Genomic DNA, 18,934 nt, shown 5'->3' on the forward strand with positions numbered 1-18,934 from the left:
GGAGTGAGGACGTATACGCATGTAAGAGAGCCACGTTATATCGAGCTCCTTGCCCTTAGCCAATACTTCTATGCTGGCCGTTCGTGGCATTGATATTGGTTTATTATTCTCGGTGAGTTTTTACTTTATAGTACATACATCGGGATACCTACATTGTTTTAGTACATCAGTGTCCTTGCGCTTTGCAGATACACACAACTATAGTGTCGACTGTCGAGTACCAACCTATTGTACACACAAATCGTAATGGTTAATGGTTTTATAAAATTAGATGGACGAGTCGTTGGTCGTCTTTGCAGTCACACATTTTGTCACCACTGTCACCAGACTGTTACCGTCGAACATTAATGTAGGTAGGTACCATTTGCTTCTACTTTAGTCTTTAATGATAGGTAGTTTAAAAAAGTACCTACGTCTACCTGGATCGCCTTCTCGTTAAAGACAACTGCCAACAAATTTAATGTTACGAAGTACCTACGAATCTATCGCAATTTACGTTGAAATTTGGTTGGAAAAAGACAATCTGTTGTTTGGTTGGAAAATGGAACCTTTATAGAACGTTAAAATAAGGAGAAAAAATTGATAAAAATGTACAAATAGTAGGCACCAAAACTAATCACAATCGTATAAAATTGGCTCTTTGTCTAATTAATCACACTTTTTTCAAAATAGTGAGCAAGGGGCATGTCGGGGGTCGAATTCAAAAAATGAACATAAATTCATGTACCTACCTACTCAGCGAAATCGGGCAGAAAAAACTCGACATGTTGCATCAGTTTTCAAACGACCATTTCAACCAAGCTAAATAAAATGCAACCCAGGACATAGAAATGATCCGGAAGAAGTGCTTGGGGAGTGGAAGAGGTGGTATTTTGGGTTCCTCGAATGACCGATATGCGCTATGTACGTACTACGTACAAATCATATCCCGGATTCAGACAAAAATAAGTTTAAAAGCTTACTTTGAGTAGGAGACTGTCCAGAAGAATTTTAAGCTCTCTCACTTCTCAAGAGGATCAGTGATTCTAAAAGTTGGATGATCTCTCTCACAATGACGGAGCCAAAATTTTTCTGAGGAGGCACCAGACAAAATTTTCAAGTTGATTGAAAAGTCGAAATATGAAGTGATTTTCAGGAAATTTTTTGTGACAATACTATACAATTATTACATGAAAATAAAGGTGCCTAAAATTATTGTTTGAGCTGAAATTTTTCGAAAAAATTGGTTATCGAAGTAAAGAACGCCATTTTTTATGTCCTCTCCCTGAACTACGAGTAAAGACACTGATTCTTCGAACAACTTCATTTTTTATCGCTTTTGGGCAATGTCACATACATATACAGAGTGAGTGAGAGGGGATTAGGCATAATGGATTAGGGGAAGAGATATTGATTTTTATGAGCCATCAGGCTAACTACAAGTTTCCTAACATTTTACCTACTTGAATTGATCTGGTCATTTTTTGATTGAGTAAAGAAGAAAAAGACAATAACACCAATTTTTCAATCCAGGGCAAAATTCCCATCGCCCAGTATTTCACCCTCGCTGCCCAGACGCACGGTACGGTCCTTAAGGGCACTGCTGGAGATTCGAAGGAGTTAAATTGAAAAAATGAGCCAATATTCGAACCTATTGATATGCATGCGACTTTGTTTTGAATTTTTTTTCAATTTTGATCGAAACTGGGGACTCTTGCAACCCTAAGGAAGTTTGAAAAAACCTATTTTGATGGAAGTTTTCAGCTTTTGTACCATCATAAAAAGTTGAGCTTTCATTTTGAAGGGCCAAATTTTAACTTCTCACAAAATTGATTGTAAATTCAACAAATTCTTGGGATATGAGCTCTCAGAAACTTCTAAAAACGAGCAAAAAACATTCTTACCAACTATTTCTTACATTTTTACCGCATGAAATGTCCCCCCTCCCTAAAAAAAATCAAGGCATAACTTAAAACTGCGAGAAAATCGAGCAGGGTTGCCATTTTTTACAGGATCAAAAATTAATTACCTACTTCAGTTTTTTCATTTTTCTGATTTTTTGAACAAATTTTTTATTTTTTTATTTTATGAACTTTTAAAACAAATTTCAAAGGTGTTTCGAGCAAAATTCATGACTTTTTCATGACTTTCATGACCGTTAGACAGTAGACACCCTGAAGAGGTTTTAAGAACAAAATTAAAATTATTTTTAGCACACTTGAAAATTCGAGCCTATATGCTGCCCCTTCAATTTCAAAGATGAACAATTTTGTTTTTATTTCAATTGTACATACATACATATAAGAAGGTACTTCTTCTTCATCTTCCGCATCTCTATTACTAAAAGTGTGTTGTTTTTTTTTTTCAAACATATCACAAACTACATCAAGCTTACACTGAAGATACAAGTAAATTATTTCAAGACGATTTACTTAGAATTTTTATCGGTCCATTACAGTCTTACTCTACCTGAACAGAGGCACAGAAAGCCAGATTTAAATTTGGGAAGGAGCTCACAAGGAAATTATAATGCCTTGAGAAAAAGGGTGAGATTGTCCTACCTAACAACAGAACTTCTCGAGGATGTTCACCTCAGATTTGAACGAAACCGTAATCTCAAGAAAGAGCATAATCTGTAGCTCCTATAACCAAAATTTCAGCTTCCTAAATTAGGTAATTTTTCAATTTTTGGAGAATTTTTGAAAAAAAAAGTTTGAAAAAAATTACATGCATTCACAGGGTTAAAACGTTGAAAATTGGTACTCGAACGAATAATATCAATCCCCCCTACCCCTTCAACCAAATTTCACCATTTTCAATTATTTTGGAGCTTCCGACGCGATTTTTGCCAAAAACAAAAACAGAAACATAAATTCCTAAAAACGATCAATGTCATTGAATTTCCAAAAATTCTCCAAAATTTGAAAAATAAATTTGGGTTGCTAAATTTTGGTTATGAGGGCTTCAGATTAGCTCATTTCAAAAATCGTGGTCCTGTTCAAAACGAAGGAGAACACCTCGAGAGGTTCTCTTTTTAGCAGCTAAAATTAAAATTTTATTTCCACTTCAATTTTTTTCTGTCATTTTTAAAAGGAAATCATTGTTTTGAATACAAGAATTAATGGACAGTTATCATTCATATGAAAAAAAAACCTGCGACCTATCATCATCTTGGTACGAAATGCTCCAAACATTGATGAAAAATTGATTAGAGAGGTGTTCATTTTGAAATTTTATCAGGTCATTGTATTTTTCAAACAAAACAACCAGTTTTCATTCCCCCCCCCCCAATTTTTCAATTTTAGTCACTTATGTACTTGGTATTTTCAGAAATATCAATGATTCAAACATCAAAATGTCAAATAGGTACCATAGTTTAAATTCATTTTTCCAATTTGTTATAGCCTGTAGTCGAAGTCGAAACCAAGTTTTTTCCGAAGAGAAACGCGTTTATGTAACTACTTGTAGATAATTTTAAAAAATACATACCTAGTTGTAGAAAATGAAATAATATTAAGCAGAGGTGATAATTGAAACCAATAAACAATAAGCAACGATCAACCAATAACCAAGTGTTTTACGAAAATTTGTAACCAAAAATGATTTTTTTAAATAAGAACCGTAAATGATCCATAACTCTTGAAAAATGTTGTTTTTCGGATTAACAAAAAACCAATTTTAATTCAATTGCTGGTTGATTTTTTGGAGCAATTTTTCAACTATTTTCTTTTTTTCCATTCATTTTTTCATTTGAAAAATTTTAATAGTTAGGTAATTGAACTCTGATTTGAAATTTGAAATGAGTAATAATTTTGTCTCATTTTTATGTATAATTATTTATTTCCATTTTTTCACTTAATTTCAATTATTTTTGAAAAAAGGAAAAAATCCTGAAAATCATAATGTTTTACATTCAAAATGAAGAGAAAAAAAATGAAACAACCAAAAACTGCAACTCAAAACCAATTATGGAGATGAAAAACCATAACCAAAAACAAATAAAAAATTACCTAATTGAATTTTGTGATCAAAAAAAGCTATAACCTTAACCATATTATTTTTTTCGACCATTTGAACAGGTACCTAGTGTAAAAAATGATCTCCATTTTTTCAGTACTTAATGATAACTCATTCCATTTTTAAAAAATCAGTCCAACAACAAAACTAGACTTTAAGAAGAAAATGCCACTTTTTTGAACTTCTCACGATCAGATTAATATGCCCATATTTCCTTAGTGACTATCATTCAAATGATCTGAATAATCTACTCAGTTCTACCTACAAATCTTGAAGATGAGGAATAAAGAGGTCATTGCACTTTCTTCGAATACCATCAATAACAATAACAATAATAATAATTAATAAACAATGATTGATTTTCTTTTTTCAAAAACTACTTCAAAATAAAATCAAAATCAACACTCACCAACGAAGTACAAATTCAAAAAGTTGGTAAGTGAAACGTAGATGTTGAGTATTTCCTGCCGCATGCGTCTCGAATTCGTCGCCAGCTTCTGCGTCTGTTATAGAAATCTGTAAAATTTTATCTATCATCAGTATACATGCATTCAAATTTCAAAATAACACAAAAATAACACGAGGATGATTAAATTAACTGATACATTGGCAAGATTGAAGGGACAGGAGGGGAAGAGAACTTCAAGAACACTGAGAAGTAACATTTTACCAAGTAATTGAAATCGCTATCATTCAAAAAAAATTGTTATCTATGCTTTTCCGCATGCTTGGAACCATTGTCAATATCAATTTTACTCTGAAAAAGGTCTTTGATCTTTCAATTTCATTCATAACCGATCCAACTCATCCCATGTTTTGAGACAAACTGACGTGAAAAAATTGGAAAAAGGTAATCATGTGCTGCTCAATCATCGTAGTATTATCACATGCACATGCACCTCAGCCATTCGCCTTAGGTAACGCATGAAAATATTATATCGAAAAATTTCCTCGATTAATTAATCGATGTTAATTTTAGCAATTAGTCATAATATGGCACTCGGCCAATCGTTAATAAAACTGAATAGGTAATCACGTTGAAAAATGATTCAGATGGATCGGAGTACCTATACATTATGACGTCAAAAGTTTGATAAAAGAATTATATATAAATCATTATTCCAAGTAACAGACGAACAGTCGAACACTCGAGTACTCGAGAGTATTGTATACGTATTTATATTAAAAATAATACATCGTAATCGTACGCACACAATATATCCGAAACGATGATTAATTTTAAGGGCTTATCCAAAATGAAAACGTCTTTGTCTGGTTGAAATTACGCGATAAGAAATTCAACTACACCGACTATATAACAGGCTGTAGCTATACCTGCGCAGAAAAGATTTGAGAAAATATTGCCTTGAAAATGTGCAATAACCAATTAACCATCCAACAACAACAATTCAATATTCATCAATCCACATCTCGAAGAGTAAAGATGAAAGAACTCCGTTGGAAAAATTTATAAAGATGGAAAAAAAAATTTCGACTGGACAACTCGACGATGAAACATCCGAAAAAAGTGCATACATTTCTGTTCAATGCACGATTTTTTTTTTGTGGTAAAAGAAGAAAAAAATATGTAAAAACTGGAAGTTCGAGTAAGAATAAGATGCTACGAAATCCTTGAAAACTACTTTTTAACTACGACATTGACATTAAATTTATTAAAATTAACCAGTTCGTGGAATGTGGCGATTTAAGTCGATGGTACTTGTCGCCATCGCCATTAAGCCATTTCCAATTGGAATACGTATAGCTAAGTATAGGTGAAGTGAATGAGAAAGAGCGAGAGAGGAAATTATCCTTATCAACGTGTGATGCTATGGGAAAAAATCATGATTTACAGATCTGCTTGACTGGTTAATTTAGCAATTCGAAAATAAAAATTTATTACGGTCGAGCCTCCGTTAATTCGAAGAATTCCGAAACGCCAAGTTGCACCTAAAGCTTCGCATCGTATAGCCTGAGTTAGCGAGCTGAGCTGAGGATTACGTCGCTGAACTGGTAACCGCAACGTGTGCCCAGACAGAAGGTCAATCCAACTTATCAGCTGTTTCAACAACGTTAAATCATTCAGCAATTACGATAGCGCCGCCTACTGTAACGTTACAGCCAATCGGAGTGTCGCTCTGTGAAATAATTTCGTTATTTTTGGCGGGAATTTAAAGCACGTGTATGACTACGCGGGCAATTACCCGATGCATGCAATGCAGCATCAATCGGTTGGAAAATTCTAGCTGCTGACTCGCGAATGAATTTAACGCAGAGTAGTCGAGTGTCAATTGCATTTAAATTACCGGGTGTTTTTTGTAGGTTTTTTCTTTTTCTTTTTAAGAACAAAAATAAAAATTAAAGAGTTGTTGGAGCGTGATAAAAACATGAAATTTCGATTCAAATAATATAATTCTTAGATTCAAAAAACCAGAAATTACGCTACCTAGGTACGTCGAATAAATATTCGTTTAATGTTGCCAATTTTAGGGAAAATTTCGTTATTACTTCAACGTTCTCGATCATTCTACAGAAAAGGCATCAGCAGGAAAGGAAGGGAGAATCGAATGACACGCTCAGATTCTAAAAGCAACTATGTACCTAATGCAAGTTTGTTTCTAATAAAAATTTTAGCTTTCTACCACTCTATGACATGATTTTCTAAAATTCCAGAAGTGATCGTTTTTTAAAATTTTTCACTATTGTTCATTCTAGTGTTGCCATTTCTGTACACTGAGAATATCCATAATAATATCTGAAAATTTGGAAATATGTGAGCTCAAAATTTGATTTTTATTTGATATTGATTGTCGAAAAAAGAGATTTTTTGGGGGTATTTTTCAGAGGGAACAATAATTCATGAGAGAGAAAGAGAGAAATCATGAAAAAATGAACGACTCTTCAATTATTTCAACAAAGCCTTCTGAGAGAAAATTGATCGCATATTATGGGAGGGAAATAGCACACTCCACAATAAACACGTTTCCTTCCATTCCATTTTTTCATTTTTTGATTTTTTGTGATGAAAAATAAATGATGTTTGGATTAATTGATTGATTGGAACTATTAATTTTATAATTAATGACAAATTGAATCAGATAATAAACTGTACCTAACATAAATCCAGGGCGTCTAACAAAATTTCTCCGAAGAAATGCAGTACTTTTACAGTACCTTTTACATTACCTTTTTTTTTTTTTATCCAGCTTACACCGACCCCCCCCCCCACCCCAAGAAAAAAATTTATATTCTTAAACCAGTTGGAATTTGTCGATAAAATTTTTACAAGTATTAATTTAACAAGTGTTGCCATCTTCTGAGGTACAAAATGAACATTTTTTTTTAAATTTTCACCAATTAATTCATTTTGAGGTTTTTAAAAATTTTAAATCAATGATTCTGAGAAAAAATACAGTACTTTTCAGGCAAAATGCAGTACTTTGCAGTACTTGCAGTACCGAGGATTTCAATGCAGTATTTTTACAGTACTTGCAGTACCTGTTAGACACCCTGAAATCAAATCAATTAATCGATTGTAAAAACACCAAAATATACCTTACTCTTTAGTCCTTCTCATGAAGTTGACTTTCAAAATCTTGGTATCTCAAACAAGTCTACTTATAGTCCGGCATATATGACAATAGGAGTTATTGCACCCTACCCCCCGCCGATCCTCCGGGACAACTTTTTTCTTAAAGGGGACATCCTAAGGAACATTTTAAAGCAAACTGTTAAAATTGGAGTGTAGAGTAAATTTCAGCTTTACATCTCCATTTGATGAAATTTTGTGAAAATTTAAAGTTTCAAAAATCTGCTGGAGGTTTCAGGAATTTTCAAAAAGTCGCTGGAGGCTCCAAAACGACTTGAAATTCACGTGCAGTACTTCGTAGCGTATTGAAATTAGTTTTTAGAATAAATTTTAGCTTTACAACTCCAATTTGATGGAATTTTGTGGAAATTTCGAGTTTCAAAAATCGGCTGGAGGCTCCAGAACTGCTTAAAACGGGTCAAAACCGTTTCCAATCGATTTGGCATGTAGAAAATAGGGTATGTCTCAAATTTCAGCTTTCTCGGTCAATTTGGTAAAAATTTGATTTTTTCCCTCATTTTTGGCCTAAATTCGATTTTCAAAAATTCACCAAAAATCGAAAAAGGCACTTTAGCACTTGAAATTTTGACAGATGATAAATTTTTGCATGATCTTTCGATCTACTTTTGTAAAGTTTGAAAAAGTTCGTGCAAGTCCTATGTTAAAACGCAAAATCTACGATTTCGGCTGACCTGTCAATCAAAATGGCCGCCATTTTGTATGTAAGGCCAACTTTTTTTTTGGCAAGTTTGCTTTAAAATGTTCCTTAGGATGTCCCCTTTAAGAAAAAAGTTGTCTCGGAGGATCGGATTACTCCTATTGTCATATGCCGGACTATTATCGACAGATTTTATTTGTGAAAAATTAAATTACCTATCTAGGAATTGACAAGAAAATATCATTTTTTCAAGAAAATTCATTTTACAAGATGATGCCACTTTTTTAATTCCATTTTTTTCAACAAAATGCTATTTTTCAAGAAAATGCCAGTTTTAAAAGAAAATGCCATTTTTGAAAGAAAAATATGCCATTTTTCAAGAAAATGTCATTTTTTTGAATTGGTATAAAAATTATTGAAAGTTGGCCATCCAAAATTGATGGATTTGGAATTTTGGAATGTTAAAAAACAATCCAGTGTCTCAAAAAATTGCCATACTTTGATAACAAAATTAGCTACGTTTTGAAAAAATTGCTTAAAGGATTAGGTAGGTATCAAAACTGTCATAAAACTAAACAATGATAAAACATCGAAAAAATTGAACTAAATTTTGCAAAAATTCTCAAAAATACAAAAAAAAAGGATGAAAATGACAGAAAGTTGAAAAAAAAGAGGCAATGGAATAAAATTGTGATAAAATTACATACAGAATGACAAAAAAAAACTGCAAAAATGGCACAGAAATCACTCAAAAATGGCCAAAAATTGACAAAATTCCAGAAAAATTGCGCAAAACTTCGCAAAAACTGTTTAAAGAGCCGTTAAAACTATACTTATAGTAACATGAAAACTTGATAAAATACATACTACTTCAAAATTTGAGTAAAATCTCACAAAAGTCACTTAAATTTTTAAAAATAAATTGAACGTTATCAAATGTCCATAAAAAGTCGATCAAAATTGAAAACTTGAAAATTGCCACAAATTGATAAATAATCAGTACAATTGAGCGAATATAAAAATTGCTTTAAAATTTGTTGAAATTCCATGAAAAGAGTTGGACATTTCTATAATTTGTTGAAATATTTTCAAATTTGAGTAAAATATTGCAAAAATGCTCAAATTTAATATAAAACAAATTGTAGGAAATTATCAAAATTGATTAAAATCTTGCAAAAACTACATGAAATAACAAAAAAATGCATAAATTTGCCATAAAAGTTGTTAAAAATAATCAAAAAATGATTAAATTTTGAAAAATTTAGAGAAACTTACATAAAACAACGTTAAAACTTGTTACATCACCCAAAGATGATTAAAAATGCCCAGAAATAATTGATAAAACGTCTCAGAATTTGAGCAAAATTGCGTAAATTGTAAAACATCATTAATAAAATCAAGCAGATATCGTTAAATTGGAATCAAATTGGGTAAAAATGACATAAAAATATAATAAAAATTGTAAAATACATGAAAATGACTTTAAATGGCCAAATATAGGTATATGAAATTTCAGTCGTGAAGCATAATTCAAACTTCGAATTCAATGTTGCGAAAATCAAGAGTAGGTAATATCATCTGAAAACCATGAGCAAAAAATTCATTTCTGAACGTGATTCATGGCTCATAATTCACAGCTCAGAAAATGATTCGAATTACGAATCACCTTTTTAAAAAATGATTTGAATCACGATTCTAATCACAACATTTTTTATGAAATTCAAGTTAAATTTTCGTACCATCAAATCAAATATTCTACGATACCTCCAGCTCCTCAACTTTCAACTAAAGTGCATCCACTTCCAGAAAAAACCCCCCTGAAAGAAGACTCTACTGCCTCCACGTCCAAACCCAACCTTAACATCCAATGCAGAAAAGTAGACTGAAATGAATAAAACTCAAGTCACTGATAGATTTTTTTATATCTACGTAACTATGTGTATAGTATACTCCCTCATTCTTTCTCTCATTTAGCATAAAATAACGGTCCATTCTACATATGTAAACTCAATTATAAATCTTCCTGTTTGAAAATTTTCGTTTTCAACATCGCAATTATTTATTTAATTTTAATCACTACGACAATACGCAACTAGACTATTATTTTTTTTCAGTAATTTTCCATCATCAAAAAGGAAGAAATTTTGTATTCCGAACAGTTGCGGAAGAGTCACTCAGCACATCGGAAGAATTGGCAATAATAAAATGCGAATTTCAAGGATAATTTTAACTCACAGGTAGAGGTACAAATATACGAACGAATTATTGACCTTAGGTAATGTTATTAATCTTGTTTAGAATAATTCATCATACTAGTTCAGCGATGACTTTATCGCCATTGTTTTGTTGGTATTTATTTTTCATTATGATTTTTTTTTCACGAAAATATAATTCGAAAGTTTGTTAGGTACCTAGACCTACCCACGAGTAGGTATAGGTATAGGTATTGTTTTGAAAATGCATACACGTTGCAATTACCAGTCACCTTCATGCTGTTAATTTTCGTATCATCTTGTCTGGATCGCTAAATTACTGGAGTTATTGTCTCGTTAGGTAAAAAGGAATTTGAATTTTTTCAATTACAAATGTATTTTGTCGATGTAATTATTTTTCGAGAATTAATATCGCGCAGTAAACTACGGGCAGCGTGTGTGAAGGTTGGGAAATACCTGAATAAGGTTGAATCACGTACTTAAATAAATTGAGTTATTACCCGCGAGTATTAAAAAACGTGTACATAAATACAAATTTGAAGTTGCAGTTTTCGAAATAATTTCATATCTTTTCAAAAAATAAAATAAAATATAAGTAGGTAAGTAGGTATTCTTAAAACTAGAACTTTTGTTGGTAAGGTTCAAAATATTTCAAAAATGATACTCGAAAATTATATCCAAGGAGACCATTGGGTCAAGATATAAATTTTCGAGCATGAAGCTTCAGAGGTCAACAATCAACCTAACGTAACCTAGAACGTTTCTCATGTCATCGAATAAATCAGCCTCGTTAAAAATCCTCTTCTTCGCTTTCTCAACTCGAAAGATCCTCTGGTCGTACCTTTACCTACACCTATATATTTTAAAGAAAAATAAACCCAAAATAACCGTGAAATACGTTCCATTCGTAAAACAATACTTCCGTATAAGCGAACAATGCACAAAATTCAGGCATTGATATGCCACGAGTCAGACCGTTAAAATTATTATTCATCAAGTCGAGTTTGAATTTCATACAAATTACCAGACAAATTGCTATTTACAGAGAAGTGCGAAATTTTTTAAAACAGTAGGTACCTACTTAAGATTATTTAAGAATCTACAGTATACGTCGTCGCATCGTTTTCGAAGAATCGCGAGTAATTTTATGCAATTTTAAACGCATAGGTAGTTAGGTACGTTATTCGTTTTAACGATTGGAAAAAATCAAATAAGGTGGTACCTATTTATTTTTGACAAGATTTCATTATTAAAATATTTTTTCAACAAACCAAAAACATTTTATCAGAAAAATAGGATTGATGAGGTTGAGAATCTTGGCCGCCACTGACAAAGAGGTGTGTTTTTAAAAAAATTCAGTAAACTTCATTTTCAGAAGAGAAAATGCAATCTTCATTTTTGAAAATAAAATGAAAACTTCATTTTTGAAGAGCGTATGCAAACTTCATTTCAAAAATAAAATGAAAATTTCATGGAACAATGTTATCACCTACACTTTTCTTTAAAAAAAGATCTTTGGTGAAAAATTTTCTTGAAAAAAAACTTCCCAAACAAAATTTTGTTTTTGACCTTGACTTGAAAAGTGAAAACCTCAAAAATATGAAGTTTTCAATTGAAAGTTCAGAGAAGGGAGAAGGTGTGAAAAATTTTCAAGAGTCTCTCATTTTTTTATTGGCTCCAGCCTGAATTGGCTCTTGGCAACACTGCCTAGGTCAATTTGTGGGGACTGGGGTGGGAGAGTCAAAAGTAGAGAAAGCTGAAATTTGGGTAACTGTTCCATCATTTTTTGTTGAACTGCAATAATTTAAAACGCTTTCTGAAAAATTTTAAGTCACTTCAACTTCATTTTATAATACATTATTATGCCTGATTTAGTCCTTTTGTTAGATTTCACTGTAGATACCTACATACTTAATTTCATTATCATTACTTACTTGTTGATAACTTTCAGTCATTTTAATTTAACACGTTTGCAACATTTTCACTTTTTCAGAAGTAATTTTTGCCAAATTTTACTAAAATTTTACTAGTTTTTTTTGGTGATTTATAGTGTGATTCTTTTTGTCGAGTTTGAAAGATGTTTAACAGACATTTCATCAATTATTTCAATTCTGTAGTAATATTTTCAGGCCATTTTAACGGTGTTTCATGAATTTTTTTTACTTTTGCTCAATTCTGTCAGAATTTCACTCCTTATTGAAAATTTTCAGTGATTTTATTACTTTTATTGTGCCAGTAACACGTTTTGATGCTATTTGTGCCAAATTTTGCTCATTTTTGGAGTGATTTTACATTTTTTCCAAGTCATTCTATAACGATTGGGTATGATTAAAATAGGAGACCTCTGTTGCACCTCCCTCCCTCTGGAGATTCTCTGTTAGAAATTCGTTATAGGTGAAAAAAGGTCTTCTCGGCGATTCTTTTAGTTTTTCCAGAGGAAGTCTCGAACATTCAGAGTGTTGAGCTTAACTCGAATCTTTCAAAATTCTGATCAAATATTGATTTTGAAATTTCAATTCAATTCAGAGTGTCTAACAAAATCTGGAAACTATAAAAAAAGACCATGGAAGTACCTTTTGGAAGGACATTTTCAATGATACCCCCTCCCACAATTCATTTTTCCAAAAAAAAGGCCTCAAAAATTTATAATATTTAAAAGAAACAAAAAAATAATCAAGAAAATACATCAAACAATGGGAAATCAATTAGGTTTCATTAAAAAAATATTCAATTTTTTGCCATTATATTTAATTATTTTGACGTTTAAAAAATTGAAAAATTGCGTTTTCATTTTTCGCTGGATTTTGATTAAATGACAGAATTTATTATTTGAAAATTCAGAAAAAAGAAGGACCCATAGACAAAAAAACAAAATTTTCCTGACCTTGTGAATCGGCAAGACTGTTAGACACCCTGTTCAGTCTTCATACATGGACAAATTCGTAACCTGAAGATTTTAAAATTCATTCAAGTCGAAATATTTTATTAGAATTGTTTGATAATTAATTTGTTTGAAAACGCGATAAAAATTTTCCAGAAATTGATAAATTCCATTCCAATGCTGAGAATTTTTTCTAGAAAGTTTTGGTTTGGAAATCAGTAATTTTATCAAATAAAATTTTAAAAACTGGCACAGAAGCGGTTTGAAGTTTTTTGGAGGTTGGAACCAAAAATGTTGCATAAAAGTTCAAAAAAATGCCAAATACAAGTACATATAAATAAAAATACCGAATAACCTTACATTTTTTTTAAACGATTTGTTTTTACCAAAAATTTGAATTTTTCCATAGTCTTGATTGTGTTTCTGAAATTTCTCAAGTTGAGTAGTTAGTTCATCTATGAGTACTCAATTTTTTTTTTACTCCAACATTTTCAAAATTTTGAACAAATTTTCCAAGTACTTTGGTCAAAGAAAAGAAAATGATATCTCAACATTTTCAAATAAGGCCTACAGCGATACTTTTCAGGGAATTCCAATTATTTCCAGAAACATGAGTAAAAGGAATCTCAAAAGAAAGTAGGTAGGCAATTTGAACTCTTCAATTTTGAACTGCAATTACTTTTCTATGTGAGTGGGAAGCATTTTACTCTTTTTTTTTTGATCATTTTTGGTAAACTGTGTGTGGATTTCAGGGAGGGAGGGAGGGAGGGAAGGAAGTATAAGGAGAAAGATAAAAATTATAAATGAGTTTTTAAAAGCTTCCATGAAAAATTTTCAGTCGATCAATCTTAGAAAAAAAAATTCTAAAAATTGAAGAAAAAAAATACTCAGAACTTTCAAGACCCAGTATAATTATTAATAACTGGAAGCTAGCAGAGGCTCATACGAGACCGACAGAAAGATGTTTCGAGGCACCTTGAATCGTCACACTGTAAAATACGTACACACTACACACACGTATAAAACAAAATCCATTTGATTCCCTAAAAACTCCATATTCTCCTTGGACAGCTCCCCTCGCCAGTTATTTCAAAACACTTATTACAATATTTTATCGCATCGATCTGAGAATCGCGTCATTCGCGACTAATCTTTCCATCGACCAATCCATCGTTTAGATGAATAAGGTACGTCTACATATAGATAATTTGGTGTTGAAAAAATTTACAATAGTTCGCTAATAATTCGTAACAGGATGAGTTCATTTTGAATCTAAAAAGATCAATCAGGTTCACTTAGTAACATCCTCTGACCAGTTTCTGTTACAGCAGTCCATGAATTAAGGAAACGTTACCTACACTTCGGCGCATGAGTTGAATTCATAATTTAATGCCCATTAATGACCGTTGCTTGTAACTGGTAACAACTCGTGTAATGGAGAATAAAACATGCATTACAATTGTCACGGTTCGTTGATACAGCATAAACGATCTCATACCTATACGAGTTGGAAAGGAAAAAATACTCGCAATTTAGTTTCTCGCGAATAATACCTACCTATACAATGCTTAACGTAATATCATCATTACATTGATAATTTTAATAATTCATCTATCGAGTTTTTATCTCCTAAAACTAAACTAAGTATACTTTGATTGAAAAAAATTTTAAAGAACTCCTTACCGTACAATTTCTCAAATTTCATTCCTTGGATCAAAATTTTTACTTCGGAGAAATTCGACCAAAACGAGTTTTTAGAATTCACATCAATTCACGAATAAGTTATTCAAGGTTTAAAAACTTCAAAAGATATTATTTAATCGTTGCTTTTGCTCGCGACCGCCTTGAATAAAGGTAATTGCAGCGAATTTCACACCAAAACGAGGTTAAATTTTTATATTGTGGAAAATCAAATAGGTCAAAGATATTTTTAATGGGATTAGAGTAAAAAAAAACCTCTCACGCGTACTTTGTAAAGCAACAAATTAACAACTTCTTCCTCATCGTATATCCATTTTTAAAAAATTTAAATTGAAAAATTAGTAGACGAGGAAACGACGAATTTCCCTAACAAAAATTAATCGTCGAGCCTTCGAGCTTATGTAAATTTTATTCGACTCGAGAATCGAGATATTTTACCAACTTTGTAAGCTTCCAACTTCCAAGTATTCGGGTTATTGTGCTAGCTTGTCTACACGTTTCTCTGACGTCAAATGGATGTTTGAACGCGTGCAATTTGTAAATTCCTTTAGGAGCAGGGTGAAAAGGTGTATTTTTTTTTTACATTGATATCGACTAAGGCTTTCTTACTATAACAAGCTGAACGACTCGACAATTCAAAAGGATCTTTTCACGATAAAAAAATTCGTTTTTTGGAGAAATGATAAAAGCGATGGGGTATTTTTAGGGTACCCTAATTGTCGATTCGAAATTCTTTCATTTTTTTCTTTCAATATTTTGAAAAAGGAATCTCATCTATGAACAAATCCTGTAATCTGAAACGTAGGTACAAGTATTTAAACCGGAGTAATTCCGATGCAATAATTATTACATTATTCATGAAGGGAACCACACCAGCCAACATCGACAAGTCTGGTGAACGTTGCACAATAAACACGTGTACTTTACGTACCTTTATCTAGGCAGATTGAGTCTTACACTCGTAGATAGTTAAGGTACTCGATTAATAATTATGTCATAAATAACATCTTCAATATAAAAATACTCGTCTGTGATCATTGTCAACTCCTATAGATTTATAATTAGCTCAAAACGGGTAAAAATAATATCGTGATAATAAAACTTGAAATTAGCATTGGGAAAACCCCTCTCTTCTACTTCGAACATCACCATTATTAATAATACGAGTAAGTTAATGATCTACGAATGTTTTCAAACAATAAAGATAAAGTTTACAGCACTTTCGTCGAAAATTCCATACTTTTGTTGAAATTTTTCACAGATAAAATTCGAGGTTGACATTGTAAAAATTACCTACATAATGATTTTTTTTTTTTTTTGTTAAAAAGTAGGTAAATATTTGTTAAATAGGTAAATATGTAATGTAGGTTGATCGATACGAAATGCTCGAATAAGAGTTGAACTTGAAAAAAAAAAACAGATTTCTGGGATTATTTTGAACTTGAATACTTACTAGTTTATCACATTTTTTGATCATCAAAAATTCCATCAATTTTTCATTAATTTCGGTCAAATTTTCCAATTTCAGGTTTTTTGTTTCGCAGTATTTTTTCAAACATCCACTAAACTGAGTAAAAATAATATGTTTGATCGAAATGATCACGAAGAAAGTGAGGTAATTTTGGGGAAGGGGGAGGGGGAGGGTGCTGAATCACTACAAAGGTAACACTACCCAAAAATGATGAAACCACCTTTTTTTTCTTCAAATATCACTCTAATTTGAGGATCCCTGGTTTAGCTCCATGTATGGCTAAGAAGCTCAAAAACTTTTCAGGGAAGTCTTCTAAAATAAAAGTAAACTTTCTCACCCAATTTTCATCAAAATCTAGTATATTTTTCTTTTATTCTAAGTCCAACACTCGATTTCTTTCATTAGGAAAATACGAGGGGGGGTGGAATGAGGAGGGAAACAGAAAATGATGTTCCAAAAAATTATTTAAGCAAAAAAAAAAAAAAAGACAGCAAATTCATCTAATCTTGAGTGACAGCAGCTTTCATTTTCGATTTTTGACAAATTTTTGAAAATGGTGAAAGTAGCTCATCGGTATTGTTGATTTTTTACAAAAAGATTAAGTAGATCTGGAGATGAAAAAATGTCTCCCCCCCTCTCCGAGAATTACCCACTTTTGCAACTAGAGAGATGCACGTCCCTCAAAGTCAATCGACCCCCTTCCCTCCCACTCAAACAATAGCAATTACGAGTAGGTTCAAAATCGAGCCTTCAGCAAAAGTTGACTTTTCTCCAGAGCATTACGGTTTCTCCAGAAAACGTCAAAATTAATTTAAAAGCAGCTGAAAATGTAATTTTGTCATAAATTCGACATTATTACTGATTAGAACACAGGTGGATTGAAAAGGGTAATTTTTTCACAAATTCTTTCAAGTATGTTTTTGAAAAAAAAGTCCAAAATCCCCGTTTCCTCTAAATTTTACAAAAAAATCCCCTATTTACGCCCCCCCCTCCAATCCCTATCAAACTACCCTAAAATCGACTTTTCTAATAAGCTGTGACCATTTTCAAACCTATCTGGAGTCTCCCAATTTGAAATAAATGAACCACAACTTCTGAAAAAAAAATTTTAAAAATCATCTTTTGCTAAAAGCTGCGCTTTTGTTTGAAAATGGTTGTACTCGTATAATCGATTCGGAAGAAGGAGGGCCAACTTCAGCACCGAGACTAATTTTCAGATGTTCAGCTCAAAATTCAAACAATCTTTTTTTATAAAAATGAAGTTATTTAGTAGGTTATTTTCACCATACCCAAAAATTAGCCAAAAATTGAAAAATCAACATTAGTTAGTTCAAAATTTGGTTTTGAGTTGTGGACGAAATGTTCTTTCAGTGTGACAATTTTTCAGTTCAATTGGAACTGAAGGGTTGTGGAAGTTCCCTTTCAAATTTAAAATGATCAAATTCACAGAGAGAGGGGTATAGGTAGATTTTTTATCGCTTCATTTGAGGATGGAAATAATGATTCTGTGTGTGTTTTAGGAAGGAAGCTAAAATGAAACACAGAGAGGAAGAGCAGCGATATGACATAATTCAAAATCGTCAATACGTAGTAAGTATTAGAAAATTGACAACAAAATTCAAAAAAATTCTCATTTTGTTCAAGTTTTTTTTCTTAATTATACATTTTTTTTTTAAATTAAAAATTGATCTAAAATTTTTCACTCGAATATTTCCAGAAGCTTTTTGAAAAAATCTTCTACAAATTAGATAGTTATGTAGGTATATTTTTTATCCAATTTTTTTTCAATTTCCAGCTATTGTTGTTCACATCAATCCACTATTCAGAATTCTGCGATTTTCCTCCGGAAAAATATCATTTGAAGTTTTCTAAAATTAGAATAAAAATTCAAAACCAAATTCAACAGTAGGAAGATAATTTCAATTTTTAGGTAAATGCTAAAATACCTACTTTGAAATTTTTTTGCCACAAAAATGAAAAAAGTTATTCTTTTCTAAAATTTTCCACATATACCAAACAAAATAATATATAAAAAATTCGATATAGTTTCACCAAACCATACCTATTGTACAAAAAATTGGAAAAAATCAAGTATTTGAACTGACTGATAATTTTTCATCCACGAAACCATCTTTTATGAAACCCTACTCATTGAAAAAGTAATTCGAAAACAAGAAAATACCTACATACCAAAAAAAATGAGACAGGAATCTTCCATAATTCATTTTTCTGTGCAATCATTTTTCCTGCGAATCAGTCAGCGTCCTGTGAATGACGCTGCTCTTTCATTGTGTCTCATTTAATTAAAATATGTTATTTCCTAACAAGACTATCGAAATAATTAATTAAATACGTGCGGAGGAAAAAATTATACCAATCAGTTCATAGGATGGACCATTTTTATTATCTATAAAATCTACGTATT

General features: G+C 31.6%; 1 protein-coding gene and 1 long non-coding RNA gene across 4 annotated transcripts in view; one reads left to right on the top strand and one right to left on the bottom strand.

The window, feature by feature from the left end:
* Positions 1-18,934, bottom strand: part of LOC135841644 (facilitated trehalose transporter Tret1-like) — a 141,641-nt gene that overhangs the window by 99,041 nt on the left and 23,666 nt on the right. For all 3 annotated transcript variants that reach the window (XM_065358711.1, XM_065358713.1, XM_065358712.1), the window contains exon 2: positions 4,406-4,512. In XM_065358711.1, the coding sequence (XP_065214783.1) occupies positions 4,406-4,469 (64 nt within the window). In that variant the 5' untranslated portion in view covers positions 4,470-4,512. The remainder of the gene's footprint in view (positions 1-4,405; positions 4,513-18,934) is intronic.
* Positions 71-18,117, top strand: LOC135841645 (uncharacterized). Its single transcript, XR_010557958.1, has 3 exons — positions 71-353; positions 10,358-10,480; positions 18,030-18,117. It is a non-coding gene; the product is annotated as an uncharacterized LOC135841645 (long non-coding RNA).

The sequence above is a fragment of the Planococcus citri genome, chromosome 3 (assembly GCF_950023065.1).
Source record: "Planococcus citri chromosome 3, ihPlaCitr1.1, whole genome shotgun sequence".
In the NCBI taxonomy this organism is placed as follows: domain Eukaryota; kingdom Metazoa; phylum Arthropoda; class Insecta; order Hemiptera; family Pseudococcidae; genus Planococcus; species Planococcus citri.